Source organism: Carassius gibelio, chromosome B14 (assembly GCF_023724105.1).
Source record: "Carassius gibelio isolate Cgi1373 ecotype wild population from Czech Republic chromosome B14, carGib1.2-hapl.c, whole genome shotgun sequence".
NCBI classification, from domain to species: domain Eukaryota; kingdom Metazoa; phylum Chordata; class Actinopteri; order Cypriniformes; family Cyprinidae; genus Carassius; species Carassius gibelio.
In genome coordinates, this window is record NC_068409.1 from 17,227,640 (window position 1) to 17,246,109 (window position 18,470).

Sequence of the window (18,470 nt, forward strand, 5' to 3'; positions counted from 1 at the left end):
TACTCAAAAATACAATCAATAAAAAGACACATTAAAAGCATTTCATAGTGATTTAAATAAACATCTTCCATATTTTTAATTTATGAATAAAATTTACCCTGTTTGTTTGGCCGTATGCAAATACATTATCCCTTACATATCATGCATACATTTTTATTCATATTCCATATTCTTTCCAACTGAAATGAGGCTGACAATTTGTAATAATGACCCCCCAAAGCAGAAGTTTCCTGAAGGCACCATGAGTTCAATCACATATTTCTACATAATTAAAGCAGAGCTTTATTCAGCTGTATCTACTTAAATATATATTTACATAAAATACTGTCAGTTAGGTATAAATTTGTTCCAATTGAATTATTCTATACATATCTTTTTAATTGCAGCAAATACACCAATTAGTTGCATAACTGTTATTATAAAATAATAATAACATTTATGATTTTATTTTATGATTTTTATAATATTTATTTATATGTGAAATGGACTTAACAGATATACCTTTTGAATTTTAATATACTCAAAGATTTTTTTAATTTGTTTCAGTGTACAAAAGATGGTTCCCTTTTCATAAAACTTTGTGTTTTAATTAAAATGTTTTATTTGTGTTCTATTTTATTAAAGAAATAATAAAATATGAGAGGCTGTGCTGAATATAAAGTATGTTGGGGGTGTACAATATTGATTTTATTTATTATTAATTGAAAATTCAACGATTTTTTGCAGAGTGTGTTTTTGTGATGATACTTTGGCTTGTTTTGGTTTATTATGGATTTGTAAAAAAAAAATGCCACCAAAACCAACAGTAGGTGTTTGCAAGTTGGCAAGATTCATTGAATCATTAGGGACTTTAAGCAACAGCCTCTGGTGGAACGGCAACGCCATTCTGGCGTTGTATTGCGCATGCGCGAATTTAACTGCTACTTTGTGACATTCTACTTTAACGGTCTACTACGGGAGAACAGCTGATTTGCCGGAGTCGCTACAACGGGAGAGATTATCTAAATAAATGTTATGCTTTATGCCATATGACTCTGTAATTTGCATCAGTTTATGATTGTCTGATCACAAATGATCTCATTGGGAATCCCGAGAACATCTACCATAATTGGTAGCAGAGCAGGTGACATTTTCTGACACGAAATTCATTTAAGCATTCCTCCATGTAATCAAGGTTAAAAGGCAAGTATTGCTTACATGGTAAATCTAGGTTTTTAGACTTATTTACATCATACAATATTAAAAACTCATCTTCTGACAAAAGATTGTAATTTAATGCCAAAAGCAATCCTTCTCTTGCTTTTTTAAATGACATTTTTTTGTATGTCAATAAATGAATTAATGCCGCGTTGCGCTGTCCTGTTAACCGTTGCTTAGTGATTTTAACGTTCTTGGCTACGGCGGTGTGACAGCAAACTTCCAGTCGCTGTTGCCGTTCCACCAGAGGCTGTTGCTTAAAGTCCCTATTCATTCACACGATTCATTTAAAACGGCTGATTAAATTCTAAACAAATCAACGGATAGTCTTTATAAAAGGATCACTGAATCATTCACTCAAATGATTTGTTCATAAAAAGATTCATTCAGGAATTAGACACTGCAGCATTCCTCTGAGAGGCACAAATATTCTGGCCCTGCAACAACAACAACAAAAGAAAATATTGTGTCTAAAATGTAACTCCCTCAGTATTAACTTGTTTGTTTGTATCACCTTTGCATTCACACTACCGCTCTAATATTTAGGAAAACAGCTGTTGCTTGTGTGATATTACATAACTAAAAATTAAAACAAAAAAACTATACAGGGATTTTTTTTTTTTTAACTTGATTTAAAGGGGTCATTTTAACTGTATTCTTATAGGCTTCATCACGCAGTGAAAGCTTTTGGATGTTCGACATGTTTTTGTTTCTCTTTTGCAAAGTGGGTGACATACTCGATAATGTCGGCTCGCGTATTGCGAAAAGAAAAGGTGCACATCAAAAACCAGGATGATGCACTTAATAAACTAAAACAAAATGAAGTATGAAATACTGGAAATGTCATGTATTGCACTGTCGCCAAGTTACGTAGCCAAGGGAGGAGTCTATCAGACTCCAAATCTGGATGACAAAATAACCTTCATAAATGTCATACTCTAGATGGTGCAGAGTATATAGTGTGCCATTTGGGACACAACTAGTCACAATAGGGCTTCATGACATAGCCTAGCCTCATAGATGCTTTTGATATTAATGTGCATGAGCTGTAGATGCTTTCTCATGTTCTGGTTCCACCACACTGAAGGTCATCAGGAAGGACATAGTATTTGAGGCCTCGCTCAGGCTGGCAGCAAGGTGGAGCTCTGGTCCTCTGCCTGTGAATGCCTTCCCTTCCCAAACCCCGCTCTCACTGAGCTGTAGATCCACACTCTCATCTCTGAGCACACTCACTCTTCGGGCCTCTGGGACGTGTACACGAAATTTCACCCAGGACGAGGCGTCTAGCCGTCCCACACGAGGTTCAAACAGCACACTGCCCTTCTTCCAGGCTCCGTACATGCGTGGAAATGGAGGCCACTTGTTGATAGAAGTGTTCTTCAGGATGTAATCACACAGCAGGGGGTATTTTTGTTTTAATGATGTTTTTCCATAGAGGCCAAGCTTGTAGACTCCAGACTCGGGTAGGTTGATGCTTATGGTGACTTTGCTCCCATTGTGAGTGAAGAGGATATGGTTTGAAATGGTGGTTTGACTTGCTGCTTGATCACCCTGCTCTTTAGTTAATTCGCAGAGGAGATCTATATCTTTACGGTTTTGGAAGGTGATGTCGCAGTTTCCTTGCTGTGTGTAAACTAGAGCTTCTGTATGGCTGAACTCAAAGAGGCCGGCCTCCATAGTCTTGATACCAGGACCGCAGTAACTGTTGAGGCCACTGGGAAAAAGCTCATTCAGGTTGACAATACCAGCTGTGCAGTGAAGAAGAAAGTTGCCTGCTATCTCGAAGCTGTCTGCTTCATTCGCCCAGTCCCTTACAAACACAGCCAGACGGTAGTAACCATAGTAAGGACAGAGAACGCTGCATGTGAGTTGGTCAGGCTCAGTCTGAATGGCCAAGCACTTCTTGGCTAAAGTCTTATCCAGGTTCTTGTGGCTCAGTTCACACAACACCATAAGTGGTTTAGTAGTCTTTAAGACCAACCTGAAGGATCCAGACTCTAGTGAAATTATGTCATTCCCATAATTGCAATGCTCGAGTCCTAAACTCGTTGCATCTGGTTGCAGGCCCCAGCACACATGGGGATTCTCGGGCAGCTCTTCTGAGGTCTTGGGTGATGGACATTCCAGCTGGAAGGAACAGATCCAGTTGTATGTTTTGGTTGCGTTTCCAGCTCGAGCAAAAAGCTCGAGCTCATACGTGCCAGGCTTTGGGGGCATGAGGCGTAGCTTCATGCTCTGCTGCGTGCTGGTGAGAAAGCCGATGGATTTGCTCACTTCTTGTGGTTTTTTGCCGCTGAGCTGGGAAATCCGATAGGTGAAATGGACGAGCTGAGGGAAACTCATCGATACCGTCGCCTCGCCGTTCTCTGGGACACGCAGATGGAAAAGATGTCAATTAGTCACAGCAATACTTCAACTGATGGATCAATGACATTAAAGTCATCTAGTAGTTAATTCAAGAATATATTAAAAATGTAATTGATACCATTTTTGTAATGACTGTGTTTGGATTTCCGAAGTCAAATGTTTTTATTTGGGGGCATATAGTATAGAAAATTAGGGTCAATTCAACCCATTTTCAAGATTTGATCAAATCTGGTCAGTATCAAATTATTTGACATTTTATGACAAGGCAAGGTTAATTCAGATTGTGCAATGTTTTGTGGTGTGGATCAAAAACTTGGTATTTATGAATGAATATAGTATGTTTTTATATATAATTTTAAAATATGTATTTATATTTATATTTATTATTTATTATTATTCTGCCATGAAACATTTATTTAAAACTATATGAAACATGATTACAAAAAGCTAATGTCTAAGAGAATAGTATGTGTGTTTTAAACTTGATTTACCTGTAATTATAAGGAAGTTTTTAGGGTGATTGAGAATTAAGTTTAGTTTGTGGAAGTCAGGCTTTTTCAGCACCCTCTTATCAAACTCTTCAACCTTAATGGGGCTTTCCAATAGCTGCCACTCCTCTTCCTCAGGATAGTGACAGTCGATGAAGGTCTCTGGATCGGTCAGAAAGTAGTACTCTTCATATCTGAAATTTTAATCATTTTCATTATGAAATAATGGTCAGTGCATTTGCATTGTATATAACTGTACATCGGAAATATTTTGGATACTAATGCAGTTACAAAGACTTCTTGAAGTGGTCTGTTCTGTGGTCCGGTCTCACCTCTTTATAAAGGCTCTGTTGTCTAGGTCCCCATATCCAGCGCCCCAGCAGGCATCCAACAGGTACCACTGTCCTTCCAGACACACTGCATTCCAGCTGTGGTTGGATTCTGTGTTCTTGTAACTCTTACCCGGCCGGTAACCTGCACCTTTACCGTAGCCTGACACCTCTCTGCACTCAATACCAGCTTCCCTAAACAGATAGCGTAATTAAGAAACCACACCGTTAAAATTCAATGTGCCTGCATGACAAAAGAGTTTAGTTCTGTATTAGAATTAATCATTTGATTTGATTTAACTTCTTTTTCAGCATCTTTTTTCTCACTGCTCTTTTTACCAACTAATAATAACCAAATAATCAGGCAATAAATTCTACTGTACATTTTGCTAAACCATTTAATAATTTCTGAAATGGGATTGCAATTATGGCGGGGGGATTTTTTTTTACCACAAGATGGAAAAGACTATATAAAAGTTTCCAGCAGGATGGGGAAGTAACCAATTAGATGGAATCAGATTCCAAAAATGAAGTACTTGTAAATAAATTGTTACATTATAAATACTTGTAATCAGACTACAGTGACTTTTGGTAACACTTTATTTTAAGGTGTCCTTGTTACATGTTACATGTACTTATTATTGTAATAAATAATGCATAATTACATGCAATTAACCGTAACCCAAACCTAACCATGCAGTAAGTACATGTAGTTAATTAATATTACTCAGTAAAATGTGTAACTATGTATTTATAATTAAATGTATAATTACACTGTAACAAGGACACCTTAAAATAAAGTGTAAACCTACTTGTCTGATAATTACAGGATTGTATGTCATTCACAAAAGTTTTGTAAATAAATATATTTATTTATTATTTTCTGGAAAAAAGTGTTTTTGTACTATTTCTGTCTTACCATTCAGTTTGATATTTTGTTATTTAATACAATAACTTTCATAAATCGCATAAAGTGTCCAAATTGTGTGTGTATATTTCTAAATCACCAGACACATTTGGATAAATTGCTTGTATTACCTGCACATCTGTAAACAGACGCTGGAGTAACCAGAGCACACAGCTCGTCCAGTCGAAATGACCTGCTCAGGAGAGTAAACCATCTCAGAAAAGCCCAGAAGGCCATTCACATCATACTCTGTAAGTAAAACACAGTATCTGTTACAGTAACTTGTGTTACCACAGCAGATGTTTGCCTAGTTTTCAAGTTTTACCACTAACCATTCTGGCAACCTGCAGTTTTTTTTTTTTTTAAATGGATCACGTAATGGCAGTGCTGACATATCTTACTGTCTGTCTCTGCACTGCAACAATGATTCATAATTTTTCTAAAGGGAAATGGTTTTAATAACAGAAGCATATTTTAAATGATATATAAGAGAAGATTACATAAACATCATGCACAGTAGACTTCCCATTAGGGCTGCAAAGTAAGCAACAAAAGAAGTAAAACATTTCAGTCAATTTCCAGAATCTTTTCAAAAGTTTCTGAAGATTTTCAATATTTTCTGAACATGAGGCAATGAAATACTTCCAAATCTGTGGAAACCAAGATGGACACATAATTCATGTATTTTTAAAATTGTATTTCCAATTTTGAAAGTGTCTAAAATGGCTGTAAGTCTTTGGTGTTTGGATAATGAGTTTTTGGCTCAATGTCTGCATTTATAGTCACATTTTGGAGTGAACTAAATATGCAAGACCAGTTTTACATGTCACTGTTTGTAAAACAGGGTGTTTATCCTTTGCTTGGTCTTTTAAAAATGAAGTAAATTAAGAGTATATCCACTTCTCCAGGCACAAATACACCACTGCCAATATACTGTATATAAATTGAATCCTGCAGTAGCATTGCAGTATCATGGATTGAGGTACACCAAGCTTTTATTGGTCAGAGGAAAAGGACATTATCAAATAAGTAAATCTCAAAAAAGAAACAAACCCTTGATTGCTGATGTGGAAGATAATTGTTGTGCTTGAGTATGTGTGTGAGAGAAAGACTGACCAATGTTGTGGCAAAGCCAGATCCAGATGGCACGTAGTTTGTCTAAATCACTACATGCCCCCTCTGTGATTGTCTTGGTGATTGCTTGCACCGAAAAGATCTTCTTGATTCTGAGCTGCAAATTACAAATCCAAATAAACACCTATTAACTACTCGCTCCTCCAAAAATAAAGCCATGCATATAAGACATCTGATCTCTCTCACTTCTCTTCCAGCGTTGATTGCATGTGTGTCAATCTTGTGGAAGACCTCAGGGTTCGGTATTAGGTCCTTTTTTAGTTTTCTTCTGGGCCTGTTTAATGTTAGTTTTTTTGAGGAAGTGGTTGATGATTTCCTTGAGTCTTTCTCTTGGGTCATTGTGTTCTTCCTCTTTAATCTATTAGTACTATTTTCGTTGCTTTCTCTGCGTTTATCCAGTGACCTATCCAGTGAGTCATTTCTATCCATCATGTCCCCCTTTTCAGACACAAAGATCTTGATTGGCTCTTTTGCATTGACTGGTTGAGGTCTTGCTGTCATTTGACCTGTTTTGCCATTAGTGATTGATGACTCACTGGTCTTAAAACTCCACTCTTTAAGCACAACAACATCTTCCTTTGGGATACCTTCAGCCTGTCCTCGTTTGGATCCAGTTGTCTTCACAGTTTCACTGCAGTCTTGTTTGCTTTGTTGCTCATGTCTCAGGTTTGGCTGTGAGGCTAGAGTATTTACAGGGGACTCCCCTGATGCCTTGGAGTTGCTGTTGGTCATTTTATTGCTGTGGCGGTCATTGCGTTTAGTGTGGAAGCAATTAAAGCATTTTATCTTAAAACACATTTTAAAACACATCTTGTCCTTTGCTGTTTAGGCTCTAGAGCTGAATGATAAATGCAAAAATTATAGAGCTTGTTGACCAGAGGAGTGCTTGTAATTTTCGATGCAATCACCTGATGGATGATAAATAGAGGCAAAAATAAATAAATAAATAAAATACACTTGTATTGAGAGAGATAACTGAACTATATGCAGAGACCAGAATACCATAAAGCATTATTTGATTTTATTAGATTTTTACTTTGGCCAGTAAATAACCACCTATCAACCACCCATAACATTTAGTAACTGTATAGCAATGCACTAAAGCCACCACATGACAATGCAATGGAAACCACCAAGAATGCTCTATAGCAATGGATTTCAACCTTTTAGACTTGTATGAATTGAGTTTCATACCTGCAAACTCGAAATTCGATGTGTAAATCCAATGAGATTTGTAGCAATACCAACAAAACATTGTAAGTGTCAAAATTATCAATTTTTCTTTAATGCCAAAAATCATTGGGTTATAAAGCGAAAATCACGTTCTGTGAATATATTTTGTACATTTAATACCATAAATATATCAAAACTTATATATAAAATTATATATATATATATATTCATATATTTAGATTTAGAAGGCTATTTCATCAGGAAGTGAAGATTTTATTCTCTTTGACTTGGAAATGGTATTTTTATGCATAAGTTAAATTTGCGACTTTGGAAGGAAATCTTGGAATACTTCAGCTAATATAAACTGCTTGTTTAAATAAATCACCTGTTGAGTGTTTACAGGAACAGTACGTGTTTTCTTGATCATTTTTAAGTAAATTACTAAATTAAAATTATATATATATATATATATATATATATATATATAATCTACAGTCCTTAATTGATATTCCTAGAATTCCTTGTGTGACACTTTACATTTGCACAGATTTGTATGTACATTAGGGCTTTACGTCACATCTTCCGTTGTTCAATGAATATTTGTTGCGTTATTGAAGTGTCATGTGTGTTACTATAACAGTGTTTTGTGTTTCCTTGAATGACTCACACACCTGTTTATTAACAGTTCATCGCTGCTTGTAATGAACTTTGATTCTTTACGTGGCGTTTAACCACCTGTGTTACTACGGTGGCTGTCAGTATATGTTAAAGAGACAAAACAGATTTTAGTAGCAGTGTGTGTTGTTGAATTTACGGTTCAGACTTTCTTGTTTATAAATGAGTTTTATAAATTAAAATGTACAGTTTGTCAGTTTTTCTGTGTTTATTACAAAATTATTCTGCCAAACAGCTGCCTAATTTTTTTTGTAAATATACAGTGAAAAAATAAAACGCAAAACTCAAGTCAAGCTCAAAGACACAACAGTATACATAAAAATATGCTCTGCCATGCAATTTATAAAACAAACTAATATTACCATTAAGAAACCATTCGTCAAATATATTCACACATATACATTAATAAACATCTTAACAACAGTATAGTTCTTTAACTTGCATGGATGGGGTGTATAACGAATAAAGGACAGAGAACAGCAAAAACCTTCCTTACCTTTCCACAAGGAAGCAGAACTATGGCTCAATGACAGCTCCGTCCTTGTAAAGGAGGATCACACAACAATAAAACACCTATGTTACGTTGTAGAACGTAAGAGTGGTTTAACAAGTGTGTTAACGTGAGTGGAGTGTGTGCAGTACGTTTTCTTTGGTTTCTTCTCTCTCTCTCTGCTTCCGGCGTTAGTGTTGGGTGCGAGTGGACTGTTGTGAGCGTGGGTGGATTTACTCGAGTAAATCTTTCTTTTTCTCATGTTTTTTTTTATGTTTGTTCTTTTACTTTTTTATTTTTGACTTTGGGGCCTCGTGCTACCTGTTTTGGAAACATGATGGCCCAAAGTGCGCAGGTGTTGGGTTCACTTACGTAATATACAAGGTAATGATATGAAATATTAAAATTCCCAGACAGCAATATAGTGTTGGCCCAGATCCGGCCCACATCTGGCCCGCGTGAAATCCTTTCGGGCCGGATCTGGGCCGACATTGCTTGCTGTCTAGGTTGGGTCTGGGCTAAGGCTCAGGTGTGGCTCAGATTTGGGGATTCTGGTATACTTAAGGCTGAGAATTGGCACCAATAATGAACCCTATTTTGGCCCAGATCAGGGCCAGTTAAGGCTGATTAACTGGCTGAGATTTGGGCCGGTTATGGCCCATGTGTGGCCTGATACAGTCTTTAATCCAGTTCTGGGCCACTTCCGGGTCGTCATTCCGAGCCTGGCTACCTTGAATGTGAACGGTGCCAGAAACATTAGGAAAAGAGCCATGTTGAATGAAGTGATGAAACAGAAGAACCTAGATGATATCCTACTACAAGAAACACATAGTGATGTAAAAAATGCTGCTGATTGGGCGAGGGAGTTTGAAGGTACTTCTGTACTGAGCCATCATACTTCAACAAGAGCTGGAGTTGCTGTTTTGTTTGCAAAAAGTTTTTGTCCAGTTTCATATGTAGTTGATGAAATCATTAAAGGCAGACTTTTAAAAGTAAGACCTTCTTTCGAAAATAATGTGTTTGTTTTTATTTGTGTTTATGCTCCAACTGTTGCAGTTGAAAGGATGGTTTATTTAGACCTATTATGTTCTATCTTGCAAAACTGTAGTAGAGTATTTATTTTTTGGCGGGGTGATTTTAATTGTACTTAACACATATTAGACAGAAACCACATTGAACTTCATTTGTCTTCCCAAAAACGGCTCATCCACATAACAAAGACGCATGAACTATGTGATATCTGGAGGCAATTAAATGGAACTGAGAGACAATACACATGGGTTCATACAAGAGATAATGCAATGTCGTTTGCTAGATTGGATAGAGTTTATGGATTTAAGCTTCATCTTAATATTTTTAATAAATGTTCAATTATTCTTATAGGCTTCTCAGATCATGGAATGGTGCAATGGTGTTTCATGTTAAGCTCTCTCAAACCTAGAAGTGCTTACTGGCATTTTAATATTTCTCTGTTGAGTGATAAGTTTTTTAGGGGCTCTTTTAGTTTTTTTTGGGGAGGAATACAGAAATACTAAGCACAAATTTCAATCAGTACAACAGTGGTGGGACTTTGGCAAGGTTCCAATTAGACCGTTCTGTCAGCAGTACACTCACAATGTTACTAGAGAGATAAAAAGATCTTTGGAGAATTTAGAAACTGAAATAAATGAATGTCAACAGTTAGCAGAATCCACTGGAGACAATCAATATTTAGAAATTGGGTTAAGGAAAAAGGCTCAGTTAGATGATCTCCTGGGGTATAGAATACAAGGGGCACTGGTCCGGTCAAGATTTCAGAGGATAGCCCAAATGGATGCACCTTCCGAAATTTTTATCAGAATGGGCAAAGACGTTTAATTTAAGCTTTGCGCTCTGAGAATGGGGGGTTGCTAGTAGAACCTGTTGATATTCGAAGGAGAGTAGTTGGTTTTTATCAGAATCTATACAGAAGTGAGTCTGAGTCGGGGGACAATGAAGGAAATGCCTTTTTCACTTCCTTACCCCAGATGTCTGAAGAGGGTAATGCAGCTCTTTCAGGAGCGTTGAGCTTGGGAGAGCTGCATAAGGCCTTTCAAGGCATGGAGTCTGGGAGGGCTCCTGGAGTGGATGGTCTCCCAGTTGATTTTTATAAATAACTCTGGAAGGAGCTGGGAGTGGATATATTACAGGTACTGAATGACAGCTTGTCTGAAGGTGCTCTCCAAGGCCTTAGCTAACAGACTGACTGGAGTATTGGATGAGGTCATCCATGCGGACCAGACCTTTTGTGTTCGTGGTAGATCAATGTTTGATAAAATTTCACTAATTTGTGATGTATTAGAAGTTTCAAAATTGTTAAAGTTAGACGTTGACTTGATTTCTTTGGATCAAGAAAAAGCCTTTGACCGAGTCGAACATTCCTATTTGTGGGGGACTTTGAGAGCTTTTGGTTTCAGTCAAGATTTTATAGACAAGGTCAAAGTACTCTATAGTAAAGTTGAGAGTGTACTGAAGATAAATGGTGGCTTATGCGCTCCTTTCCAGTTTCAAAGGGGTATAAGACAGGGATCCTCCTTATCTGGGATGCTATATTATTTGGCCATTGAACCACTGTTACAACAAATAAGACAAAAGTTGTGTGGCTTATGTTTACTCAATTGTAAAACATACCATTGTTTTGTCAGCTTAAGCTGATGATGTGATGGTTTTTATTAGTGGGCAGAATGATGTACACATTTTACTTAAATTAATTAGAGATTTTATGTCGTTATCCTTTGATAAAATCAGTTGGACAAAATGTGAGACACTGTTGGTTGGTCAGTGGGTTGATGGCAAACCAAACCTTCCTGATGGGATAGTTTGGGGTACAAGAGGAATTAAATATTTAGGTGTTTTGTTGGGTGATCATGTAACTCAACAGAAAAATTGGAAAGGGGTGTGTGAAAAAAAATTAAGGGATGTCTGGAAAAATGAAAATAATTGATTCCAAATATGAGGATGTACTCTTGTTGTAAACAATCTGGTTGCCTCCTTTCTGTGGCACAGGTTAGCTTGTGTCCTCCAAAGCAATTCTTGCGAAAATTCATATGGAAAAATGCTTTACGCGAAACTTTGCGTTGCGTTTATTCTGGGCTCACCTGCGTACCTGTATGTATTTTAACAATATAGAGAAGCATATTGAGTTTTGCCACGGATTTGCTGGTCTTGTCTTTTCCTTGCAGGACCCTGTACGTTATAGAACTAAATTAGGTGTAATCGTTAAAATCACCACCACAGCGTCATGTCTCCATTGGCATCACGCACGATTTGTGTTGATTGCAAGTGACATTGTAATTTTTCTTGTCTTCACCACCTGGCTACTGTTGTAAAATGTTGAGAGATTCAAACAAACAGTTATCAATAAATAGAACAAAATAAAAAAAAAAAAAGACTGCAAGTGATGTCACTAGCAGAAGTACAAGTGTCTGAGAGTGCAAGTCTGCAGCCAGACCCTTCTCATATAAGCTCTCGTATCATTGCTGTAAACTCTTTTATTTCTGTTTTAAATCCAGAAGTTAGTTCGGAATGTCCCTTTTGTTTCAAAGGGAAACAATTGTTCATGCTTTTATGCAATGTCCTAGATTACAACTGTTATTAACGTTATCAAAAGACATTTTTAACTGTTGTAAAGAGATTTTTTTCTGCTTGTCAATTTTTTTATTTTGTTTTGGGACAAGCAAAATTGGCAATATATACCAGTAGAAAAAGGAAAATAGAGCAAAAGCCTTGCCAAAGCATCAAGTTTTTTTTAATGTTGGTGAAATCAAGAGTGATGATTGATTTTAAATTATGTATGACTTGTCCACTTTCAGAAGATGAGTTTGTTTTCAAGTTGAATTTGAAATGTTTGAATATTTGAAATTGAAATGCGAACACTGTAAATACAATGCACTATTTTTCATTTTGTTTCGAATATATTTGTCATTATTTTTTTTTCTCCATACTGCTCCCTCATAACGCTTTGAGTACATATAACATCTTCTCGACGTCATATGCATAATGATAACAGAGGGCATGTTCTGAAGATTTTAAAACCGCCAAGCAACCCAAAATAATCAGTTTTGTTCAAAACAATAGTTGAAATTACATCCAATGTAATTACCAAAAGGCGTTAGAGTAATGTACTGTAGATTAAATCCCTAAGAGCATTACTATCCCTCAACACTTGTCCCTGTACCTCATTGACAGATGCTTTTAGAAATGTGTGCATTTATGCTCTTGTCCTGAGAATCACAGCATTGTGGTAACCACATCTTTTAATGAAGGCGCTGAAGTAACTCAATTTTCCTCAGGGTGTAATGAATAAATGCACTTCTTGCAGATATGGCAATTATCAGACCAGAGAAAGTGATTTATGTAGGTGGCATGCTCCTTCATGTATTTACAGCTGAGAAATAGATTTTTAGCAACTATTGGGAGAAAAAAATATATTAAAGGGAACAAGTTTCTGAGTATACATATATTTGTAATTAGTTGTTTCCAGGAATCAGAGTAAAAGACATAATGGAAAAGCCAAGATGCAAATATAGAGTCAAAGCCACCCTGCCATCCCTGTTTTTTAATGCATCTAAACCCAAAGTGAATCATTTTTATGAAATACTAATGATTTTGGTATAATGCAGGCTTTTCAGATAAGTTTAGAATGGTTATGAAACCAAATAATTCATGAAACAGGAAAAAGTTAAAAGGTAACATACAACAACATCAAATTCACTACTTGGTTACTTAGAAGACTAGTGACGACAACCCAGAGTCTCACCTTTACCCTGTTGCAAATAAATAAAAAAGATAAAGAACAGGCATGCAGGATATATAGTAGCCATAAAATATGCTGCATACAATTGTGCAAACATCAGTGTGTCATCAATGCATGCTCTATAGTGAATGGGTGCCGTCAGAATGAGAGCCAAACAGCTGATAAAAACATCACAATAATCTACAGGTAATCCACACGACAACACACAGTCCATCAATTCATGTTTTGTGAAATAAAAAGATAATAAGATAAGATATAAGAAAAGTAAGAAAAAAACTTTCCAGTTAAATTCATGCTAATTCATATGCAAAATATGAAATATGAACAAGACTTTCTTTAACATTCAAAACCATAATGAGAAAATCAGAAGAATCTGACATTTTAACGGCAATTAATACAAGTAGTTGCATGTTAAGATCTAAAATTATTATTATTGCACCGTTTAAATGCTGTGAAAAATATAAAACAGAACACAAGTACAGTATAAATATATATATATATTTTTTTTTTTTAAAACAAGTATTACCTATATTTGAATTTTTGTGTTTACGTTGTGTTTTAGGCTTAACGGAAATATCCATAAAATTAATGGAAAGTTGCCAGTGCATTTATCCTTCTGTTTCTACTCTTCTGTTAAACGTTTAACGAATGTGGCAGTGTAGCTAAGTATTAAAGGTTGTCTGTTAACCTGAAGGACACTTCATTTCCCCCTCACACGGCTTCAGATCCTCTTCACATAGAGGTGAAATGGCAGAGGTCACAGGGAACCGTTGGACTGCAGGTAGGAGACATGCACCCTAGTTTTTAAAGGTGGTTGCTGATAGCTAACGTTGTGCAAAAATATTAGTAAAAGTTATGGGAGAGCTACTTACTATGATCATACACCCTCCACCCAATTTCCTCTCGAGTTGGGGACAAAGTGTAGTCTGTTCTACATATTGCAACACACAGTAACAATGAGCAAACAGTGCTTACTCCAAAGCACAACTAAATGTAAAAATGAATGCACCTATTGCTAATAACATTTGTTATATATCTTGTGTTCAGTTTGTTAGCTTTATTGATTTTCTCATCTTTGCTTGAGAACTGAATTTTACACATTTTCATTTGTCTTTACACAGTGGGTCATAGTTTGTGGTAGCTGTCTGACTGTAAACCCTAACAAATTGAATTTCTTTTTAACATTTGCATAAAATCGTTCCCTCAAATAAACAGTGTCTCGCAGGAATGTAGATGTTCTGAATGTTTCCTGAGGGCTACTTGTTTTCATTAATGAAAACACTAGGGTTTAAAAAATGGCTGTTCCAAAAAACTTAATTTAACATAAGGAGCCAAAGTATTCAAACCATACCTTCACATCTTTGAATAATAAAGTCTATCCTCTCTTTAACTTGGTTGTTAAGATGTTTTGTGTTCATCTGTTTCTCCCATTTGCTCTTTTTACACTGACTATCACTCTATATAGGATAATACAATCAGATACAACAATAATCTCTCAAATATTTATTACAATACTGATAAATTGAACATTGACATCAATGGTATGAGATGACTGGATGCTTTCAGCTGATTTTCTGTTGAACTGTCACTTATTAAATATGTTTAACATTGATTCACTAACAAAAACAGATCAAAAGAGTCATTCGACAACACTTGTAATGATTTTAAAAAGCATCTCAAAAAGATTTAAGAATCTCTCCGCTGGATCGCCGAATATAATGTGCGTCGAGCGCCGAATATAATGTGCGGAGCGCGAATCTCTCTCCTCGAGCGCCGAATATAATGTGCGGGGCGCGAATCTCTCTCCTCGAGCGCCGAATATAATGTGCGAGGCGCGAATCTCTCTCCTCGAGCGCCGAATATAATGTGCGAGGCGCGAATCTCTCTCCTCGAGCGCCGAATATAATGTGCGGGGCGCGAATCTCTCCACTCCGGCGCCGAATATAATGTGCGGAGCGCCGAATATAATGTACGGAGCACGAATCTCTCCGCTGGAGCGCCGAATATAATGTGCGTCGAGCGCCGAATATAATGTGCGGAGCGCGAATCTCTCTCCTCGAGCGCCGAATATAATGTGCGGGGCGCGAATCTCTCCGCTCTGGCCCCGAATATAATGTACGGAGCGCCGAATATAATGTACGGAGCGCGAATCTCCGCTGGAGCGCGGAATATAATGTGCGGGGCGCGAATCTCTCCGCTCCGGCGCCGAATATAATGTACGGAGCGCCGAATATAATGTGCGGAGCGCCGAAAATAATGTGCGGAGCGCGAATCTCTCTCCTCGAGCGCCGAATATAATGTGCGGAGCGCGAATCTCTCTCCTCGAGCGCCGAATATAACGTGCGGGGCGCGAATCTCTCCGCTGGAGCGCGGAATATAATGTGCAGAGCGCGAATCTCCCCTGTCAACACACCCATGTGGGGCCCATAAGGGATGGATATGGGCTGGTGAGTGGGCCCCATCTGGGCTGCCCAGATGGGGCCCAGTTAATTTTGTCCGGGGGTTCCATGGTGGCCCCATGTGGGCAAGCCCAGATGGGCTGAAGGTGGGCTTCACATGGGCCCTAGCTAAAACCTACTTGGGCATCCCAGGTTTCTCCCATCTGGGGCCCACACTAGCTGGGCCCCATGTTGGCTGATTATGGGTCCCTGCTATTATACCCATATGGGTATAACCATTATTATTATTATTATTTTTGGGGAATTGGAATTTGAACAAATTCAAATTTTCATTCTTATTTTATAGTCAGTCCATACAGTTCTTTAACAATTGTAAGATGTTAATATTTTTGTTACACAGCCAATATCCCCGAGTCTGGTGGACCCACCACATTATTAGGCTTTTAAATCAATACAGCCACAACAATTTATGTAAAAATAGTTAACAGATGTTTACTTTAGCTCAATATTACCAACGGTATATACATAATTTATGGTTCTTATTCGCCATTTACCCCTGTGAGATAACAATTATGATCATATGATAGTTTTTTTTTGTGTGTGAGAAAACATGGAAATTCAATTATAAAAAAAAAAAAAAAAAAAAAATAGAAACAAGATTTTTTATCATTATTGGTGCTCATTTCTTAGAACTTTATTTAGAACAGGTGAAAGTGCTTGAAATGTAACAATTTTGTTACTTTGTGTGTGAATAGCAGGTGCAGAAAAAAAAACATTCGCGCACACAGAAAAGACACAGCAGGCCCAGTTAGGAGGAGGACACAGTTAATAAATAGCGTAACTTTTTCTTTTAGCAAACATTGAAAATGGGTCTCACAGACCCGAACACCTTGGGTTAAACAAGCTAAAATAACAAGGATACCAGTAATAGAATTAATTACATTTTATTTAAGTAAAATTTATGACAACATGCTTTTGCACAGTGTTCCCTCACTGTCACAAACAGAATTAGTTTCTTTCCACCTCAAACGAGCCTGAAGCCTGAAGTCCTTGTTGAGGGGTTGACTGTCGGGCCTGTCTATTACCCCCCCGGTCCCTAGCACCAATGAGCCACTTGGAGACCGCCTTCTCGGCATCTTTACGGGTGATTTGGCTGGTCATGGCGTTTTTCTTTAAGCCTCCTTCAAGAAAAAAATATAACGGTGACTTAATTCATATGTGCCAACACAACACTCAGCCAGGACTGTAGACAACTACGTTAAAAAAAGAGCTATATAAATTAAGATTATTATTAGAAATAACACTCTTGAACACACAAGCTAAGCAACTGAGAGACATGTGCGAACACACTGCTCAGCCAGGACAACAAACGCTTCATTCACAATATTTAAAATTGACATGTTTATAACGTTAGGGTATTGTGACACCTTTCTATTATGGGTACAGCTTAAAACATTATCCACATGCACACCTACCATATATTACTTCATACAGTTTTAAGGCCTTGAACTCTCTCTTCCCATTTCGGCCCACAAAGTTATACTGCCTGGATAGGCCATGGTCTAGGAGAAAAGTCATCATCCTTTTTGTGGCCTCGTCAACAGTCCCCCCTCCTATGTCAGTCACAGCTGCAACCTGAGGGGGAACAAAGGCAATACAAAGCAAATTTATCTACAGTATATTGCTCACTGGAGTAAACCACTCAACATGAAAGAACTGCCAGAAGCATGGGTGTGAGCTAGGCATGGAACGGTACATGTATTCGTATTGAATCGAAATGCTAGGGGCATCACTACATTGATTAAAAAATCAAAATCAAATGTTTTTAATGGTAGTATTATTTTATACAGAAATAAAGTATTTATAATTCAGATGAGAATAAAGTTAGTGTTAATTAAAATGAAGGAAAACAAATATATTGATCTGAAATATAGCAAATTAACTTTAAATTCATTCAGGTACAATTACCAAACATATCTCAAGGTATTTTTTGTCTCTTTATTAATTTAATAAACTAATTATCTAAAACTTGTCAAAAAGTTGTGAGCACACTTGGGAAGTTTCAGATCAAATTCACTGCAAGCCCCCCAATAAAATTTAATTGAGTTGCACTACCCTAGACTTAAGATGCATACCAGTTCGGACATGAAGTTTGGGTTTGCCAGTTTTTCTTCCATGATTTCCACATCCCTAACTGTCTTTAGGGGGAAACCCTTGGGGGTAGAAGAGAAGGTGGTGCCGATGTTGCCACGCTGTTGTAGAAGCGTTTGTAACATCCTCCCCTGGATTTTTTGTGTCTCTTTCATCTCCTCAATCAGTGTTAAGATGCGAACAAACATGTTGCCCCTGATTTGTCTTTGAGAGGTTTCTGGTGACATGGTGACGTGGTGATGGGTTGAAACATCAGGCCATCTCAGGTTACCCAGAGGTGGTGGAAGTGTCGGCCTAGCAGATGATGGTGAAGAACTGAGGGTGGATGGAGGCGGTGCAGGTGTCAGCACAGACCTGAGGGTGGATGCACCATACAAAAATCAACA

The 18,470-nt window shown here is 37.4% G+C and overlaps 2 protein-coding genes across 4 annotated transcripts in view; one reads left to right on the top strand and one right to left on the bottom strand.

The window, feature by feature from the left end:
* LOC127971517 (solute carrier family 4 member 11) overlaps positions 1–18,470 on the top strand; it is a 75,329-nt gene that overhangs the window by 16,698 nt on the left and 40,161 nt on the right. The window contains exon 1 of one of the 3 annotated variants that reach the window (XM_052574571.1): positions 14,223–14,315. The exons of the other annotated variants lie outside the window; for them this stretch is intronic. Coding sequence (XP_052430531.1) covers positions 14,282–14,315 — 34 coding nt within the window. The 5' untranslated portion in view covers positions 14,223–14,281. Of the gene's footprint in view, positions 1–14,222; positions 14,316–18,470 lie in introns of those variants that run through there. 3 annotated transcript variants of the gene reach the window in all.
* On the bottom strand, positions 1,967–7,326 carry LOC127971516 (kyphoscoliosis peptidase-like). The gene is made up of 6 exons (XM_052574568.1): positions 6,609–7,326; positions 6,405–6,519; positions 5,420–5,537; positions 4,385–4,576; positions 4,056–4,246; positions 1,967–3,563 (listed from the first exon to the last, which is right to left on the bottom strand). The coding sequence occupies exons 1-6, from the start codon at positions 7,230–7,232 to the stop codon at positions 2,230–2,232; spliced, it is 2,574 nt and encodes an 857-aa protein (XP_052430528.1). The 5' UTR covers positions 7,233–7,326; the 3' UTR covers positions 1,967–2,229.